At 42.5% G+C, this 20,558-nt stretch overlaps 1 protein-coding gene, 1 long non-coding RNA gene and 1 other non-coding gene across 3 annotated transcripts in view; all 3 read right to left on the reverse strand.

Moving 5' to 3' along the window:
- Positions 1–20,558, reverse strand: part of LOC122234326 — a 95,822-nt gene that overhangs the window by 11,394 nt on the left and 63,870 nt on the right. Inside the window, exons 4-5 of the long non-coding RNA XR_006212088.1 lie at positions 11,327–11,554; positions 8,870–8,947 (exon numbers count right to left, since the gene is read on the reverse strand). This is a non-coding gene — a long non-coding RNA (uncharacterized LOC122234326). The remainder of the gene's footprint in view (positions 1–8,869; positions 8,948–11,326; positions 11,555–20,558) is intronic.
- Positions 5,308–6,705, reverse strand: LOC122234324 (vomeronasal type-1 receptor 4-like). Its single transcript, XM_042970267.1, has one exon. It carries the CDS (start codon positions 6,592–6,594, stop codon positions 5,650–5,652), a length of 945 nt encoding a protein of 314 aa, XP_042826201.1. The 5' UTR covers positions 6,595–6,705; the 3' UTR covers positions 5,308–5,649.
- On the reverse strand, positions 16,897–17,004 carry LOC122234461. Its single transcript, XR_006212244.1, has one exon. It is a non-coding gene; the product is annotated as a U6 spliceosomal RNA (small nuclear RNA).

Here is a 20,558-nt window from a genome sequence, read left to right on the forward strand (position 1 = left end):
ACAACCAGAATACAGTGTAGAGGTACTGGATTTGTGTTTAACCACTACACTGATGCCGTTTTACTCAGAATTCTATCATAGTTATGTTTTCGTTAATAAAATGTAATCATTTTTTCAAAGCTCTAAATGAATTATTTTCTTCCCCCTATCAGATCAAGTCTATCCTGTCTCATTATAGTACTTCAACACAAACACTAACAATACATCTTCAGGCTGTCAAGGCTGAAAAGCATCTGCAACAATTTTCTTCCCTGATGGAATCAAAGAACATAAAACTTTATGAATATATACTCATAATTTACTTGAGTTACTCCCTCCACCCTCTGCCTCTTGGATATTTATGTGGCTATGATGAAAACAGCACAGCAGTGCAACCTTAGACTCCAAACATTTGAAGTGCAATTCATCAGTGTGCACCTGATGTTTCCATATGCCCTTGTTTGTGCCTACACGAGACTCACGACTTGTACTGGCCTTGATTTACATGAAGCTATATATATATATACATATATATATACATATATATACACACACACACACACATACATATATATCTGTATAGGGATAATAGATAATACACACACACACACACACACACACACACAATCTCTACACCCAACATGGGGCTCAAACTCAAAACAACCTGAAATCAAGGGTCACATGCTCTACTGACTGAGCCAGCCAGGCTCAGCCCTGGGGCAAAATATATTAAGCATGTAAGAAGTGTCAGGAAATAAAAGAAAATTTCAGGAGTAGAGATATGATATGCGCAAAGTTTCCCTCCAACCGCTACTTGGAGCTTTCACTGGAGTAATTTGGAAAGCTCACTGATCATGAGTTTCCCCTTAAGAATGAACATATACACTTGAAGATACATTAGTCTTGCTTTGTTTGTAGGCCAACTAGGAATTTCACATATCGATCCCCTTGAAAATAGTTAATTTGCACTTTTAGATATTCCACAGACATGGGATGAACCCCTATCTGAAATTTAAAGCACAGTGAGACTTTCTGGGGAGAGCAGGACAGGTTTCCAAAGTTGCCACAAAAATGGCTTGAGAGACAAGAGGAGACTCACTTCAGGTTTCTATGGAGTTTATACTAGACGGTGGGTCCTGCGTGTGGTTTGACCTTTTGTGGGCACCAAAGGAGCACCTGGGCTTCTAAATTTGGCCACTTGTAGAGTAGACGGGAAGAGGGAGATACATTGAATATGTGCAGTAAGTAAATGTGTGTGTGTGTGTGTGTGTGTGTGTATCAATTATACCTCAAGCTGTACCAAAAACAGGGAAGGCAACTGAGAGAGGGCTGAGGCTTAAAAGCTGTCTGTCCATGGTCAAATACCAAAAACCAAAAAGCAAAAAACTGGAGTGAGATTAGAATACAACACAGAATGTTTACTCTCAAACCTGACTGCTTGGTTAGGAGAGACCCATTTTCTTCACACTAATAATAACTTCTTATGCATCCTTTCCTGCTACACACATAGGACCCTTTACCCAGTATAACTGCTGAAAGTGAAATACTGAAATACTGTTTAGATAAATTGCCCAAGTCGCTTTTACACTAGTTTGATCATTAATGTGTGCAAGTATTTATCAGACGGTTAATATGATTCAATAATCTTACCAGAAGAGTTTTTCAAAGGTTATAAAAATCTCAATTTGTGATTATACTATTAAGCATTATATGAGTCTTTCAACTCTGGTAAAATTCCTTTTTATTTAGAAATTTTTCCTTAACCCATTTTATATATATTTAGTTTACATGTTTTCTCTGTGTTACTACATTGAAAAATTTGAAAAAATGCATGAGTTAAAGATTCTTTTAAGAGGTGTGTAACACAATAATGTATCCAGGACAATAAGAGATACAAAGTAAGTGCTTTATAGATATGAAGATTAAGAGTTCTTTTAATTTTTCTTAACGTTTATTTTTTTTGAGACAGAGGGAGACAGAGCATGAATGGGGGAGGGTCAGAGAGAGGGAGACACAGAATCCGAAACAGGCTCCAGGCTCTGAGCTGTCAGCACAGAGCCCGATGCGGGGCTCGAACCCATGAACCGTGAGATCATGACCTGAGCCGAAGTCGGACGCTCAACCAACTGAGCCACCTAGGTGCCCCGAGTAGGAGTTCTTTTATACCTTTTAGTTCAGTGGAAGAAGTAGAACAGTATGAAATTGTGAACTAGAATCTAGTAAGGTGGAGCTAAGAGACCTGTTGATACCCTACAAAACTAATAACCAGGATTTGGAGAACACAATATGTTCATTTTACCTTATAATCATTTCCAATTCTTCTATTATTGCCATAAAACTAATCCTCTCTGTCCTACATTATTGCAATGGATACTGGAACTTATTTTTTTTATTTTTATTTTTTTAATTTATATCCATGTTAGCTAACATATAGTGCAATAATGATTTCAGGAGTAGAATCCAGTGATTCATCTCCTACATATAACACCCAGTGCTCATTCTAACAAGTGTCTTCCTCAATACCCCTTGCCCATCTAGCCCATCCCCCCCACCCACAACCCCTCCAGCAACCCTCTGGAACTTACATCTCAAGTCCTTATAGTATAGTGTCAGGATATCAGACTTTTTCCCCCTAAGTTCAACGTGAAGCTATTTGATGTTTTTACTTGATTGTTTCAATAACATATGTCCTACCATAAAATCCACTTTTTTGGGGGTGGGGGGTGGAGACTCACATGTTTGAAGGAGGGGGCAGAGATAGATAGATAGATAGATAGATAGAGAGAGAGAGAGAGAGAGAGAGAGAGAGAGAGAGAGAGAATCTTAAGCAGGCTCCACACCCAGCATGTAGCCCAAAGCAGGGCTTGATCTCACAATCATGAGATCATGATTTGAGCTCAAATCAAGAGTTGGATGCTTAACTGACTGAGCCACCCAGGCGCCCCCATGAAACCCACTCTTAAAATGTACAATTCAGTGGCAAGGATGTCTTTTCTCACCATTCTTGTTCAGCACTGTACTGGAAGTCCTAGATAATGCAGTAAGAAAAAGAAGTAGGACAGACATTATGAAGCAAGAAATAAAACTGTCTTATTTGCAGACCACACGGTCTATGTAGAAACTCCACAGAGTCAAAACGAAAAAACTTTTGGAACTAAGAAATGATTATAGCAAGACTGAAGGACACAAGGTTAATACAATGTGCTGTGTTATCCACCTAAATCCCATATGGTGCAATTCTAACCCACAGGGATGGTATGTGGAGGTGGTGCCCCTGGGAAGTCAATGACTGCGTTAGAGGGGAACCCTCATGAAGGAGATAAGTGACCTTATACAAGGGACCTCAGAGAGCTCTTAATCTCCACAATATGAGAATCCAACAAGAAAACAGTCTTTTGCAGCCAAGAATAGGGCCCTCACTTAGACACCTAATTAGCCATCACAGTGATCTTGGGCTTCCCAGCCTCTAGAACAGTGAGAAGCATCTGTTGCTTATGTACCATCTGGTCTATGTTGCTTTGTTATAACAGTTCAGACTAAGACAGTACACAAGTCAGCAATGAACAAGTGGAATTTGCATTTAAAAACACAGTAACTTTACACTACCAGAAAAGGAAGTTATACTTAGGTATAAGTCTAACATAGTATGTACAGGATCTACAGGAAGAAAGCTAGGTAGCTGATAAACAAAATCAAAGAACTAAATAAATGGAGAGAGATTTCATGTACACGGACAGAAAGACTCAATAGGGTCAAAGTGTCATTCTTCCCAACTTGACTTACAGATTCAATGCAATCCCAAACTAAATAGCAAGTTATTTGGTGAATATCAACAAATTGATTCTAAAGTTTATATTGATAGTCAAAAGACACACAGTAGGAAACAAAATATTGAAGGAGCTGAACAAAGTCAGAGGACTAATATTACTTGATTTCAAGGCTTACTATAGATATACAGTAATCAATGGGGTGCCTGGGTGGCTCAGACCGTTAAGCGCTCAACTTCGGCTCAGGTCATGATCTCACAGTTCAGGAGTCTGAGCCCTGCATCCGGCTCTGTGTTGGCAGCTCAGAGCCTGGAGCCTGCTTTGGATTCTGTGTCTCCCCGTCTCTCTGCCCCTACCCCGGCTTGTGCTCTGTCTCCCTCAAAAAATAAACAAACATTAAATTTTTAAAAAAATATACAGTAATCAAGACACACAAACAGATCAAAGGAACATAATGGAGAGCTCAAAAATGGACCCATACAAACATGGTCAACTGATCTTTGACAAAGAAGCAAAAGCAATACAATGGAGAAAAGGTAGTCTTTTCAACAGATGTGTTGGAGCAAATGGACATCAATGTACAAAAAAAAATTCATCTAGACACAAACCTTATTCCTTTCACAAAATTCAACTCATAATTAATCATAGATGTAAATGTGAAATGTGTAACTATAAAATTCTTAGAAGATGACACAGGAAAAAATCTAGAGGACCTAGGTTTCATCACTTTTTTGATACAATACCAAAGGCACAATCCACGGAGGTAATAATAATTTGGATTTTGTTAAAATTAATAACTTCTGTTGTGCAAAAAACACGGTCAAGAGAATGAGAAAAAAGCCACAGACTGGGGTAAAGTACTCGCAAAGCACATTTCTAAAAGGTCCGGTATTGGAACACACAAAGAACACTCGCAAAGCCCAGTAAGAATGCAAAAAACATCATTTAAAAATGGGAAAAAGACAGCAATAAACACCCTCATCAAAGAAGATACACTGGATGGAAAATGAAGCATATGAAAATACACTCCGCATCTTATGTCATTAGACACCTGAAAAGAGAAACAATGAGTTACCACCACACATCTAATACAATGGCCAAAATCCAAAATCCTGACACCAGTGGATGCCAGTAAAGATGCCGAACAACAAATACCATCATTCACTGCTTGTGGGAAGATTATAGCCACTTTGGAAGGCAGTTTAATGTTTTCTTACAAAACTAAACATACTCTTATCACATTCTAGCAATCACATTCCTTGGTATTTATACAAATGAGCTGAAAACTTATTTCCATGTAAAAACCCGGCACATGAATGTTTATAGAACTTCTGCTTAACTGTCCAAACTTGGAAGTAACCAAGTAGGTGAATGGTTAAAAAAAAAAAAAAAAAGCTGTGATATATCTAGACAATGGCACATTATTCATCACTAAAAATAAATGGACTATCAAGCCAGGAAAAGACATGGGAGAACCTTAAAAGCACCTTGCCAAATGAAAGAATCCAATCTGCAAAGGCTACATATTGCATTGTTTTAACTACACGATATTCTGGAGAAGGCAATAGTATGGACATGTAAAACATATGGCCAGGCAAAACTATGGCCAGGCAAAACATTTCCCCATGTAAACCAGTTGGTCAACCACTCTATGAATCTGACACAGGAGCTAGGACCCAGTCTATTAAATTTTGTGTAAACACCATTTGATTAAGTTTATGAGGTCAAGCTGCTTTATTCACCTCCGCTACAGAAATGCAGGTTCCTAGTTCAACCAGCTGAAGAAAGCCCAGTGCGCATTAGTGTGTAATGTAGAAAGACATGGCATTTCTCCTTTACTTCCTGAACACAGTTTTTGATGGTGATGCATCAAGAACTAAATATGGTGCAAAAAACATTCACTTCACATATTTCTGATAAGATTAGGAAATGTTATATTTGTTATCCATGCAAAGCAGAGTCTGGATATAACAGAATTCCGGCCCATAAGCAGAAAGGGGCAGACAGTTGGAAAACACACAGAAATCATGGCAGCGGTGTTCACCAGCCACCAGCTGGAATTACAAAGAAGAGCAACACAAACATGAAAGACGGAGGAGAGGAAGTAGAAAGACACAAAGGTGCTCACGAGGACGAGGATGCTCTGGGTGGCTCTGGACTCAGCAGAGGATCTGGGGGCGACATTAGTGCTGTGAATGTGCTGGACCCGCTGCTTGTGTCTGTGCAGGAGGAAGACCATGGAGCTGCTGGCCCCGATTGTGAGACCACACAAGGAAGCTTCAGGAAATACTATCAACACTGCATATACGGAAACTGTGACTGTCTCGTGATCTACAGCAAGACAGTAGCCCAAATCTCCTTTCTTTGTGAAGTTTTTCATGCTCCGGTTGCTAAACACATATAACAGAGGAAAAACTAAATTTACAAACATGAACTGGATCCAACAGAGGGAAATGGAGAAGCCAATGTACTTTGGGGCTTTGACTTTAAACTCCTTCAAACAGGAGTTCATGGGGCTGATCATAATGGTCTGGAACACAGTCAAGAGGCAGGTGCTGCCAATGGACATTCCCCTGCCCACCCTCTGAACACAGAAAAGAAGTTTGCATCCAAACTCATTGAAAAAATGTTTCAACCCAAAAGATGCCACAGTGTGGGGGACTCCTTTGGAGACAATGACCAAGGAGTTGGCTATCGTCAGGTGCCTGAGAATCAAATGGGTGGACCTCACCCTGCACTCAGTGTGGTAAAGGAACAGGTAATGGTAGAGAAGAGAGAAATTGCCCACAATTCCAACTACAGTCTGTGACAAGAAGATTATTCCCACTATCAAATCCCTGTAGGACATTCTGTCATTCAACACCCTTACTTTTAAATTATGGCAACAATCATTCTTCTGAGCAAAAAGGCTCACTGAAGATTTCTGACACCAAAAGGGACTTTCATTATGTGCTTCTGTTTGATGGCCAAGACTTCATGAGATGGGAATAATAGATGTCTGGTATATTTCACTGAAAAGTCAGCATGAAAGATGACGTGGTTAGCCTGGGGGAAGCAATGACAAGTGACGGCAAAGGGAATGAATGCAAATACAACATTTTCAGAAAAAGCTAAAATTCACTAGCTGTACCTGAGGATGGAGGGACCCTCAATCACTCCCCATGTCATAAAACAGATAAACTCTCAATGGATTGCTCATCTGAATTTTAAAGAAAAATAGTGTACTTTTTTTTTTTTTTTAGAAAACCAAACAAGATATTTCTATGGTCTTAGAATAAGAAAATACTTACTTTAAAGAAGATATTTCTTAAATAGCACAGAACACATTAATCATATGGGTGAAATGACAAAATTAAGGGTAGTTCTCATCAACACACACACACACACACACACACACACACACACACACACAGACAGATATAACCTGTAACCAGCACAAAGAACTACTACAAACCACACAACAAAATAAATAGGCAAAGCATTCCAACAGAAATTTTAAAAAGAAGTTATTCAGTGGATAATACATATGTAAAAGTATTTAAAGATTTTTAAATGTTTACTCATTTTTGAGAGAGAGAGAGAGAGAACATGCAGGGGAAGGGCAGAGAGAGAGAAGGAGACACAGAATCCAAGGCAGGCTCCAGGCTCTGAGCTGTCAGCACAGAGCCCAACACAAGGCTCAAACTCACAAGCCGTGAGATCACGACCTGAGCCGAAGTCAGATGCTCAACCAACTGAGCCACGCAGGCACCCCGTGTGTAGAAGTATTTAATATCCTTAGTAAACAGGAAAATCAAAATATAACCACTACCTAAATATAACGCCAAACAGCACTGAAAAATATAAACTGGAAATGACAGAAATAACGAGGCTCTGGCAAAGATATAGATTAATGAAGAATCTCAGATACTGCTGGCAGGTGTTAAAACTGGTACACACATTTGGAAAATGATGCAGTATCCACTTTAGCTGTCCAAATACAACCCTGTGTCCCAACAATTCTACTCCTGCAAATGCATGTAACAGAAATCTGTGCATTTATCATCAGAAAGACCAATCACAGGGTTTATATGCCAGCACTACTCATTACTCATAACAGCCCCAAACTAAAAACTACCCACCAGCTCATTAACAGAATGAATCAATTAACTGACTCATATTTACACAATGGTGTCCTATACCATGAATGGGGGGAGTAATATACAGCAATACAGATAAATTCACAACATCAGATAGAATGGGGAAAAAATGACAATATGAAAGAGATCATGCCATATGTTCCATTTATGTAAAGTACAAAACAGGCAAAGTGAACTACTCTCTTAAATGTTAGAGCAGATATAAACCTATGTCCTAAGATTCCACTCCCATAAATCCGTGCAAAAGAATTATATTCTTGGAGGTAGTGACAGGTACAAGAGGGTTTCTGAAGAGCTACAGCATTCTTTTCTTGATCTAGGTGTTGTGTACAGAGGTGTGTTCAGTCATGAATTCCACTGACCTCTGTGCTTACAACCTGTGTAGTGTCTGTCATTTTTGAAAATGCCTAACACACACACACACACACAAATCTGTGAGTGGCTGCAAAAGGCTGTCCTGTGATCGTGTGTGACCTGCTGATGGAGTCCATGCGGAAGAAACTTACAGATCTACAGGTCCAGATCTGAGCCCACATGAAGCCTCAGGGAACAGTAACAATATTGAGTCTGCAAATTTGTCACAAAATTCAGTAGAGCAGAATCCTAAATTTCTGTTCTCTGTGATGGGTTTGTTGCCCCATTTGGAAATCCTACAGGAAAGGGATATTTACCAGCATATAAAGAAACCAGGGGCGCCTGGGTGGCTCAGCTGGTTGAGTGTCCGACTTCAGCTCAGGTCATGATCTCACAGTTTATGGGTTCGAGCCCTGTATCGGCCTCTGTGCTGACAGCTCAGAGCCTGGAGCTCACTTTGGATTCTGTGTCTCCCTCTCTCTACCCCTCCCCAACTCGTGCTCTGTTTCTAAAAAATGAATAAACCTTAAAAAAATTACAGAAAAAAAAAGAAAGAAAAAAAAAAGAAACCAGCAGAGGAAAATGGAAACCCCCAAATCCTGGGAAGGCTGTACTTTAATTTCCACCCACCTGGAGGTCCTGGGGCTGCTTGTGATGGCTGGAGACACAGAAGGAGCAGCTGGTGCCAATGGACACAACCTGCCAGCTCTGTGAGGACAGAAAACAAATCTACATTCAAAAGTCACTGAAGAGGGGCGCCTGGGTGGCTCAGTCGGTTGGGCATCCGACTTCAGCTCAGGTCATGATCTTGTGGTCCGTGAGTTCGAGCCCCGCGTCGGGCTCTGTGCTAACAGCTCAGAGCCTGGAGCCTGCTTCTGATTCTGTGTCTCCCTCTCTCTGGCCCTCCCCTGCTCACACTCTGTCTCACTCTCTCTCTCAAAAATAAGTAAATATTAAAAAAAAAAAGTCACTGAAGAAATCCTTCGCCTAAAGGCTGCCATTGGCTTGGGGACACCTATAAAAGGCATGACCAAGAAAAAACTGTAACCAGATGTTTTAGAACCAAATCTGTGCAGCACAACCTGCATCTTATATAACAAAATGAGAGATGAGAGCAGTGAAGAGAAAATGCCCAGGATTCCAACAAGTCTCAGATAAGGAGACCACTCCTATTGTCAAAAATCTAGGGCCAGTTGCCAGTGACTGGTATTTGTCTTCAGACTCAGAGGATCCTGCACCAGATCATGTCGTGTGGACTAGATTGATCATATCAACTGAAATCCAATATGCTCTCTGAGATACATTTCTTCAATTTAGTTTTGTTAAGGGGCTTCCAAGAATGGAATGAATAACTCTTACATGGCACTTAAAACGCGCAAGTCACTGCTGTACAGCCGTAAATATGAATCATTTTAAAAATTTTCCTCACTGCATGACAGAGGCACTGCAAAGATAAGAAGAACTCAGAGACAGAGAAGTTAAGGGACGTATCTAAATTCACATACTGGTCAGGGGCCGAATGGAGACTGGAACATGGCAGGCTGGAGCCAACAGTGCCCGAAACTCTGTGCTCCACGGACAATCCAGGTCAGCTGTATCTTCCAATAAGACCTGTATTTAGTTTTGAAAAACACTTTTCCATTTCATTTCATGCTACTTTTCTTCTCCTTGACAAACCTGCTCATAAAGTTTCCATATTCTTTAATAATTTATTCTCTAGGCTAATCCTACAAGAAACTTTGCAAGGTCTTAGCTGGGTTTGGTGAATGAAGGGTTTGCTCAATGTGAGTTCAGCAGAAAGACTCACTGGCTGTCATTCCAGGAAGGAAAACACAGTGGACTCAATCCAATAAACCATCTGACAATATTACCCTGTTCCCAGAGCTGTGAAGCAAAAAAATATATATGATATGTAATTAAACAGTGTGAGGTAGAAACTAAGTTATTAGTAATTTTGGTTCAAATGATTAAGCATTAAATCCCACAATAAGCGAAACTATTGGATATTAGGCAACATATGTGAAAGACAAAAGACAGAAGAGAATATCTGGGAATACAGAATCTTGTGTATCGTTTATGTTGAAATCATAAGGAAATGAGTTGTGAGCTTGGGGATGATGTCAGAATATTATTAAACCACAGATAATAAGACAAGATACATGTACTCATGACAGCTGTTTTCTGGAACCCATAATTATAGTTACCATTTCCTTAAATGTTGCTTCTCTAACTTCAAGAAGTAAAGGAATCTTCCCATAGCCAGGAGGCCTCAGATGGTTTCAGTACAGGCACAATTACTATCTCCAGTAAGGGCATCATATACTTGAGTTACAAAAAAAGAAACTAACAAAAATTCTAGAAACTAATTCATATATACTATTTCTGTAGACAACTGGAAACTGTTAGAGGTCTAAAGGCATTGTAGGCACACCTCTACTGACACTGAAAACTCAACCTGTGATTCCTGCAAAGTAATGTCAACAGCAGAGGGCTTTCATAACTACGGTCCTTACGCACCTTCAAAATGACCCTTCCTTGTCACTGGCATTTTCATCAGTAACAGTCTGCGGGAGGACTTCATTAAACGGCACCAGGAACCACCAGGCGTGGGTGTGGGTGCAGGGTCCGGGGTCCTCACCTCTATCGACAAGTTCAGCTCACACCCAAGGAACTACCCCACCTCCCTCTTTAGCTCTTCCCCTGGTCTGTCCCGACGCTCAGGATCCCTTTCCAGACACGAACACTTACTCACACGTCCTTCCTTACAGGCGCTGCCTCTCAGTCTGACAGAGAAAGAACTCACTGGACTCGTCACGTTGAAGGATGGGGGCGCAGCGTGAAGGTCACAGCAGCCAGTACGTGTGAGGGAGGGAGGCAGCCAGACCAGAGATAAGGCTTTGTGATCTGTGACCTCACCTCCCGTCAGAACTGCAATTATCATTTCACACGTGGTGGCAGTGACAGCACAGCCTTCGGTAGCTGACAACACTTCTGAAAAACTTTCTCCCAGGACTAATTACCAAATCCAATTACGAGTTTGTGAGTATCTCCGAAGAGACTGTTGTCTGCTTTAGGAGGGGCTCTTACTTTTCATGATCCCTGATGGCAGAGAGGGGCTCACAGGGAAGGAGCAGTAAATACTGATGTCAGACAACTAAGGGACTGGCAGCGAGTGTGTGTGTCTCACAGGCATCCCCGATTCCCTCAGAAGTTCTTCCACCAAAAATCTAGAGCATTCTTAGTCTTCTGTCTTCTAAGCTGCATCATTATTTGAGAATTGAGGAAATACACGGAATCAGAATCCAGCAAGAATATCTAAAGAGATATAAAAGAGAACATGCCAACAATTCATATTAGAAAACATGGGTGAGTCCCATGTTTTTTGAGTAAAAAGAAGAAATCATGGGACTCATTTTTTCAAGTTTATTTTATTTTGAGAGAGAGAGACAGACAGACAGACAGAGGGTGGGAGGGGCAGAGAGAGAGGGAGAGAAAGAGACTCCCAAGCAGGCTCCACACTGCCAGCACAGAGGCAGACATGGGGCCTGAACCCATGAACCTGACCTGAGCTGAAACCAAGAGTTGGATGCTCCACCGACTGAGCCATCAGGTGTCCCAGGTCTCATTTTTATAACTAAATACAAATTATACTGAGATTTGCGATATGCAAATATTATCAAAACGACATTATAATAATATTGACCCTGGCAATCAAAGGAAGTCTAAAAATCTACCCCTCTAAGAAAAACAGATGTTTATCAAAGTGACCCTCAGAAATACAGGTACCGGGATTCCAGGATTTCACAAGCAGGTTCTACCACTGTTCTATCAGAGAAGTCAATGCTGCTCTCTGTTAATTCAACAGCACTGAGCTCTTACCAGAGGTCTCTACACTTCTCTTTTATTAAGGGAGCACTTGGGGCTCATGCTTTTCATGAGGGAGCACTTAGGGCTCATGCAACTAACGAAGACACAAAATTTACGAGCCAAAAGTCACTTCTACGGATTTACCAACAGACAAATACACAGTCTCAACAAGGTCCACTGTCCATTCCCCTGTGAGGGTTCTTCATCCATGTGGAAAGGTGGGGAACCACGGTCCACCTAGCAGCACACCTACTTCTGATATCAAGTGGAAGGAAGCTTGGGGTTCCCCAAACTACGCTTAGCTGACAGAATTCCCCCTAAGGACGCCCAGACTCACTGAGAGCTGTTGCACTCACTGTTATAGTTTGTTACAGGGAAAGGATACAGGTGACTCTCAAACAGGGAAGAAATGCTCGGGGCAAAGTTCAGTGAAAGTACCAAATGGAAAGCTCCAGGGTCCTCTCTCTGTGAAGTGATGGATGGGTTGCTCTCCGAGCACTGAAACCTGACAATATTCAGAGCGTACGGCCACCAGGGACGCTCACTCAAGCCTACGTGCGCACACTTTCTCCTGGAGCTCGGCCACATACCGTCAGGGTGGCCGGCGTTTAGCCTCCTGTTCTTGCACCGTCTGGTGGACACCTTCAGTGTTCAGCGTCTCCTCCATGGACCGAGGCCCCATCATAAATCCCACTGTGAGACCGTCTCACGGTCCCACCCCAGACAAAGAAAATATATGAGCAAGACATTCCAAGGGGTGAAGATCCCCTCCCAGGAGGTGAGGGCGAAGCCGAACCACCATTTTGGTGATATTAAATGTTCACTGTATCCCCTACTCCCCAATTTCCCAGTGCAGGAATAGAGCCAGATGGCTGCCAGCCCATTCTGCAAGCACACGGGCTCACACACAGGCACATTTGCACACTCAGGCACACACACACGCATACACTATGCACACTCATCGACTCAAACACATGGAAAAAACACACGTGCATACAGTCTTTCTCATTCTGGCATATTTAGTCTCAGGCCCACAGACACTCATGTGCACAGAGACTACATACACATTCACACTCATATTCACACACACAATGCACACCCTCACACCACTGGCCTACTCACTTTCACAAAGCCCCTCACACAATTACCAGGTGTATGCTCCTCAAAAACATGTTTGTATAAATATGTTTATCAAAGACATGTGTCCAAGTCTGAAAATGCAAGAATGGGGCCCCATGTCTGCCCCTGCATGCCTCCAACTGCAGACCCCACCAGGACGTCTTAAATGACCAGCATTTCAATAGTTCTGTGAGCTCTGGTTGTGGAAATGCAGGGCGTGCTGAGGGGCAGTTCATGAGGGTGTAACAGCAGCATTAAGAAGGGCTGGGGGGGAAGAGCGCAAAGATATAAAACAGGGGTGATGCACACAGCACGGTGACGTGGGTGGGGGTTTACTCCGCTAAAGCTGCCATGACAAAATATCCAAGGCTGGTGGTGTGAACCACAGAAACCTATTTCCTCAGAGTTCCTCAAGCCACGAACCCAAGACAGAGGTGTCAGCAGGGTTGGCTTCTTCTGAGGCCTCTCTCCTTGGCTTCCGGGTGCCCCCCATCTCCGTGTGCTCACATGGCCTTGTTCTGCCCATGCGCATCTGCTTCCCTGGGGTCTGTGTGTCCGGAGGTCCTTCTTGTAAGGACACCAGTCACACTGTACTATTTCCACTTTAATAGCCTCACTTAACCTCATTATCTCTTTGAAGCCCCCACCTCCAAGTTCAAGGGATTACAGCGTCAACATAAGAATTCAGGTGCACACAATTCCATTCCTAACAAGAGTACACAAAGTGAGAGGTGAGTGAGGACAGAGAATAAAAGGCACACAGGGGTTAAAGGGTGCAGTATGCTTCAAGAGCACTGCACGACTTAAGGGCACGAGGGGACAGAGTGTGTGAGATGTTCAGGGTGTAACACACATCAGTCTGGGGGTATGACAGTCATAAGAATAAAGTGGAATTGGTGGAGAGGGCATAATCAGCAAAAGTGAGCAAAGGGTGGGGCTGGGTAAAGGCCCCGACAATTCACGAGCACATGGGGCTAAAGAAACACACGGTAGGAAGGGAACATTTTGTGGGATGAAAGCCATTTGATGGGGGACACAAACCACTGTGACTCTTGCAGCGATGAAAGGCAGAACTCTTTTTTTCAATATATGAAATTTATTGTCAAACTGGTTTCCATACAACACCCAGTGCTCATCCCAAAAGGTGACCTCCTCAATACCCATCACCCACCCTTCCCTCTCTCTCACCCCCCATCAACCCTCAGTTTGTTCTCAGTTTTTAAGAGTCTCTTATGCTTTTGCTCTCTCCCACTCTAACCTCTTTTTTTTTTTTTTCCTTCCCCTCCCCCATGGGTTTCTGTTAAGTTTCTCAGGATCCACATAAGAGTGAAACCATATGGTATCTGTCTTTCTCTGTATGGCTTATTTCACTTAGCATCACACTCTCCAGTTCCATCCACGTTGCTACAAAAGGCCGTATTTCATTCTTTCTCATTGCCACGTAGTACTCCATTGTGTATATAAACCACAATTTCTTTATCCATTCATCAGTTGATGGACATTTAGGCTCTTTCCACAATTTGGCTATTGTTGAGAGTGCAAAAGGCAGAACTCTTTTATGACCAGCAGCTGCACAGGGTCGAAGGCTGCCAGGTGGGGCCACGCTACGGGATGCCCATGGGGACGGGGTGACAAGCTAAAGCTGGAAGAGCAGCTTATGTGAGGAAGCGGAATGAAGTGAGCCACTTTTCAAGGCTTCCCAGTGGACTGGCTGATTGGCTAATATCACAAGTTCCAGAGCAGAAAGGCTGTCCCTGGTTGTCTAGTACCTGCCACAGGGTGGTCACAGCTGCTGCAAAGTGGCCAGAGTGTGTGAGAGCCCAGTGACAGAAGGGACTGAGACATGGACGTGGTCAGCTGCTCAGCTGGGGGAAGTGACTGCCCTGTAGCTGGAACCTGGTAATAGGGTCAAGAGAGTATAAAAGACACACACACACAAATATGACACACTGTATTAATGAAGTACGGATGCACTGGATGTGGTTAGTGGCCCAAGACAGAGACAGAGGGTGGAAAGGGAGCTGAAACCTTTGTGGGGAGATAATGGTCTCAAGGACACAAAACGGGTGTGGGTGATGAAGTCAGCTGGGAAGAGAAGGGGAATGAAAAGATTAAGGGACTCAGGAAGGGCGCCTGGTTGGCTCAGTCAGTTAAGCATCAGACTTCAGCCTCAGGTCATGATCTCGCTGTCCGTGAGTTCCAGCCCCACGTTGGGCTCTGTGCTGATGCCGCAGAGCCTGGAGCCGCCTGCTTTGGATTCTGTGTCTCCCTCTCTCTACCCCTCTCCCTCCCTCCCCCTCTCTCTCTCTTCCTCAAAAATAAACACTAAAAAATTGTTTTAAAGGGACTCAGGAAAAGGGGTAATGTTGGGGTGTGTATGGGGTACACAGGGAGCGGACAGCACCCAAGAACTTAGGGCGAAGATGGGCCATGGAGGATATGGGCACTGGGCTGCAGTCATTGGCTTCTGCCCCGGATGAAATTCAATACAGGTCAACAGGGATGGACGATGTGCAGGTGATGATAGGACAGAGGTCCCTGGAATAGTGCAGGGGATAGACACGAGAAATGGAATTAAAAATGGGTGCACAATAGAGCTGGGGAAGGAAGTCTTGAAGGTTCAGGTGGAAGTGCGTGGGAGCACGCACAGGCCCAGGGGTTGGAGGGACAGGCTAAAGTACTGGGATGGAGAAGGACCTGTAGGGGGGGAGGGGTAGAGGACAAGAGGCTATAGTGGTAGAAAGATGGGCAGTATGGAAATTGTGGGCGTGGAGGTCACAAGGGCAGGTGGGAAATTACATGCATTCGCTGCATTCCTTTACAACCTCATTGACAAGGGACTCCGTTTCTCATGGACCTGTTGGTATAGGGACCTATGCAAAATTTCCCTGTAAAATCGTTAACGCACAGTAGGACCACAGGTAGGATGCTGTGTGAACACTCCACCATGTCAGTCTCATCACTGAAATCCAGTTCTTAGAGGGAACGACCACGAGAGACTGTTGGGACTGCCTGTTTCCTGCTACTGAGCACTCAGCGTTGGAAACGGTTGCCATGCTCGGTCCCTTCCTAATACTCATGTCTGCTACAACTTTTCTGACTCAAGACGATGTGATCAAAGACTCTTTCCGGGGGCGCCTGGGTGGCGCAGTCGGTTAAGCGTCCGACTTCAGCCAGGTCACGATCTCACGGTCCGTGAGTTCGAGCCCCGCGTCGGGCTCTGGGCTGATGGCTCGGAGCCTGGAGCCTGTTTCCGATTCTGTGTCTCCCTCTCTCTCTGTCCCTCCCCCGTTCATGCTCTGTCTCTCTCTGTCCCAAAAATAAAATAAACGTTGAAAAAAAAATTAAAAAAAAAAAGACTCTTTCCGTATTGTATTTCTAAACTGACATACATGCTTTACATATGAAATGAATCTAACGAAGGAGAATGGAAAAATATTAAGCACTCTGTTCCTTGCATGAAATCATCCCATGTGTAATCACTGGGATCACACAGAGGTAAGAAGAGCTCCACACGCAGGTGATATACCCTTGGTTATCTTGCATCACATGGTAAAAGACTTTGCAGATGTAATTATGGTTCACAATCATCCAACTTTATTTTATTTCCTTTAGTCAGGTCTTTATTCAAAATTATTTGTCCACAATGATTTGACGTTTAAGGAATAAACAAATAGATGGAATGCTTCACGAATGTGCATGCCATTCTGTGCATGGGGTCCGTGCTAATCTTTTCTGAGTCACCCCCATTTTAGTATATGTGTTGCCAAAGCAAGCACTATAATCACTGGACTTTATTTTTTTTTTTAACGTTTATTTATTTTTGAGACAGAGAGAGACAGAGCATGAATGGGGGAGGGTCAGAGAGAGAGAGGGAGACACAAAATCTGAAACAGGCTCCAGGCTCTGCACTGTCAGCACAGAGCCCGACGCAGGACTTGAACTCACGGACCACGAGATCACGACCTGAGCCGAAGTCGGACGCTCAACTGACTGAGCCACCCAGGCGCCCCAATCACTGCACTTTAAATGAGGTGGACTATCCTGGATCATCTATGTGGATCCAAAAAATCATATGGACCTTCAAGAACAAAAGCAGTCAAGAGATAGAGACGGGGAAAGAGAGGGAGAACAGGGAGGGAGGCAGCATGCTGATTCTGGCTTTCAAGGTGGAGGGGCTACATGTAAATCATTTTTATTATTTTTTTACTTATTTTCATTTTAGTTCTTTTTAATTTTAGAGAGAGAAAGGGGACACACACACAGAGAGAGAGACAGAGAGAGAGAGAGAGAGAGAGAGAGAGAGAGAGAGAGAGAATCCTAAGCAGGATCCACACTCAACGTGGAGCCCAACACAGGGCTTGATCCCAGGACGTTCAACTGGCTAAGCAACACAGGCACCCTGGAAATCATTTTTAAAAATGATTTCTGGAAAAAAATAAATTCTGCTAACATAAATCACCCTCAAAGAAACTTAACCCCAGGGGCACCTGGGTGGCCCCATCAGTTAAGCATCCAATACTTGATTTCAGCTCAGATCATGATGTCAAGCATCAGGATCTGATCTGACATTTTGGAGCCTGCTTAGAACTCTCTCGCTCCCTCTGTCTCTGTCCCTTCCCCACTCGAGTATGTGATCTCTCTCTCTCTCTCTCTCAAAATAAAGGAACACTGAAAAAAAAAAAAAAAGAAGAAGAAGAAATTTAACCCCAGAGGCTCCAGTTAACAGCCTGGCTCTTGATCTTATGACCTGCTGACAATGTAAGAAAATAAACGGGTGTTGCTCAAAGCTGCTAAATTCAAAACAGAAATCTACTATACATATATAATAGTAAAATACATTCTCGGGAATTACCCCACAACTGATAGTATTTCGATCTCTGGGTGTAACATTTCTTTTTCAGATTTATGCTTATTCTCCCTTTATGTAATTTCAGAGCACACTGGGTAGCGTCTGAAATTGCATAAATGTGAGACATATGCACACACCATAGTATTCTCTTCTGGTTCAATGTTTCATATATATCATCACACTGGACTTACTTTCCAATCAAACTGCTCCTCAACCAGGGCTCTAGGAAGCAGTTATTATGCGCCAATACAAACAGATTTATCATGTTACTTGAAAAACCACAATTTATTCTACAAGGAGTATTACCGAATCATCTTTTTTGGAGCTTTGTTTTACATAATTTTAAAAAGTTCAGTGTCCACTACAGCACACATCGTGACATGGGGGCAGTTGGTCACACTGATTTCTGCACATATGGATTATCCCACGGTTTTGGGACAGGGGATTGCTTCACCACCATGACTGCACCTTCTCACTGTGGGTACACAATTCATAAACTGCTCCTGCAAATGCCTGGAAAATGTCATATCCCAGCAAGTAGGGTATGTGGATGCCCCCACCTTTCATTGAATGGTTAGTTTTCTTTCTGAAAAATTTAGATCTACAAAAATTCGATCTACTATTCTTGAGATTCAACAAACATTACTATTTCATCACATGTTCTTCTTCACTTGACTGAGATTCTGCAGGGTGAAGTAAGAATTATTTCATGAATATCTTGACACTCTGCCTCTAATATCTGAACATCTGATCCCTAAGGTCAAGGTTATTTTATCTATCCCCAACAAACTGTCACAATTAACAAATTCACACTGCTGTTATACCATCATTTAATACAGGAGCCATATACATATTTCCCCCAGTGATACAATGAATAAATCTGAGAATACAATGAATGAATGAATCTCAGAAATCTGGGATTCAGTCACGGTACAAATACTACATTTGCTGTTTTGACTTTCTCAGTTCTTAAATATAGATCAGTTACCACTTTTCTGTCTTCAGTGATTCTGACAGTTTTGAAGAATGCACACCCATTGATTGTGGAATGTCCTTAAGTGTGGATTTCTCTGATTGTGTGCCTCAACTTCAGCCTCAGGTACAACACTGGAGTGGAACTTCTACACACAGAGGACAGTGGGAGCTTCAGAGGCCATCACCTCAGAGGCAAAGGCTAGGAGGATTTTCTATTACTGCTGATTAAGTTTGACTATGTAGTTATAACACCATCTACAAGACCTGATCATTTCATTTTTTTAATTTTTTAATGCTTATTTTTGAGAGAGAGAGAGAGACAGAGTGCGAGTGGGGGAAGGGCAGAGAGGGAGGGAGACTCAGGGTCCGAAGCAGACTGCAGGCTGTGAGCTGTCAGCACTATGCCGGATGTGGGGCTTGAACTCCTAAATTGTGAGATCATAACCTGAGCTGAAGTCAGATGCTTAGCTGAATGAGCCATCCAGACGCCCCCAGACCTGATCATTTTAGCGGTGCTTTTTCCCTGTTCATTAAGTAATTGCTGGAGTGATACTTTAAGATTGCTTGAACAACTTACCTTTTCGTCTAAATATTTTAGCATCAACTAACTTTTTCTGTCTGAATTAATTATCAGATAATGGTTGCAAGTCAGTCATTCTAACATCTTTTATATGTGCATTAATTAGCATTTCTGTGTAAAGAAAGGCTTTCCTTTTACCTTTCCCCATTGTTGTTATTACAATAGATTCAAGAATTCCTTCCCATTTGCACTCATATATTAATATATATTTTTCCAGGCTCAAATTATTCCACATTTGTCCACTGAGATGTTCTTTACCATGGCTACATCCCATCAGGCTTTGTTTGTTATCATTGAGATAAAACATACAGAATGTAAATGCACCATGATTTGAGAGGGCACCCTTTGCAGAATTTTACACATTCACAATGTTGTGTAACCATCGCCACTACCTACTTCATCCTCCTGCAGGGAAACCTAGCACCCATTAAGGAGTACAGCTGACCCCTGAATAACTCTGGTCTGAAGTGTGTGGGTCCTCTTATGCGTGGAATTTTTACACAAGAGTATTGCACATGTATTTTCCCTTAGGATTTTTCTAATACCATTTTCTTTTGCCTAGCTTACTGTATCATAAGACTATACTATATAATGTATAGAATATACAATATGCATTAACCGGTTGTTTATTATCTGTAACACTTCTGGTCAACACTAGGCATTAGGAATTAAATATTTGGGGAATCAAAACTTACATGCAGATTGTGACTGCACAAGGGATGGGCACCCCGACTTGCACTACAGGCAGCTGTAATTTCTATTTCCTCCTGCCCCCATAATCTAGCATATACTGCATTTCTTTACTTTCTGAATCAACAACACATTGAACACTCACCTCATACTCTCCCTTCCTTAGCCCGTATTAAGTCACTTTTTCAAAGAGTCCTCTAATTTCTTTAAATAAAGACATATTTAAAAAAACAATC

Source organism: Panthera tigris, chromosome E2 (genome assembly GCF_018350195.1).
Source record: "Panthera tigris isolate Pti1 chromosome E2, P.tigris_Pti1_mat1.1, whole genome shotgun sequence".
Taxonomy (NCBI): domain Eukaryota; kingdom Metazoa; phylum Chordata; class Mammalia; order Carnivora; family Felidae; genus Panthera; species Panthera tigris.

Coding starts and splice junctions, on each gene's coding strand:
- LOC122234324 (XM_042970267.1), bottom strand. CDS start 6,594: ATGTCCTACAGGGATTTGATAGTGGGAATAATCTTCTTGTCACAGACT.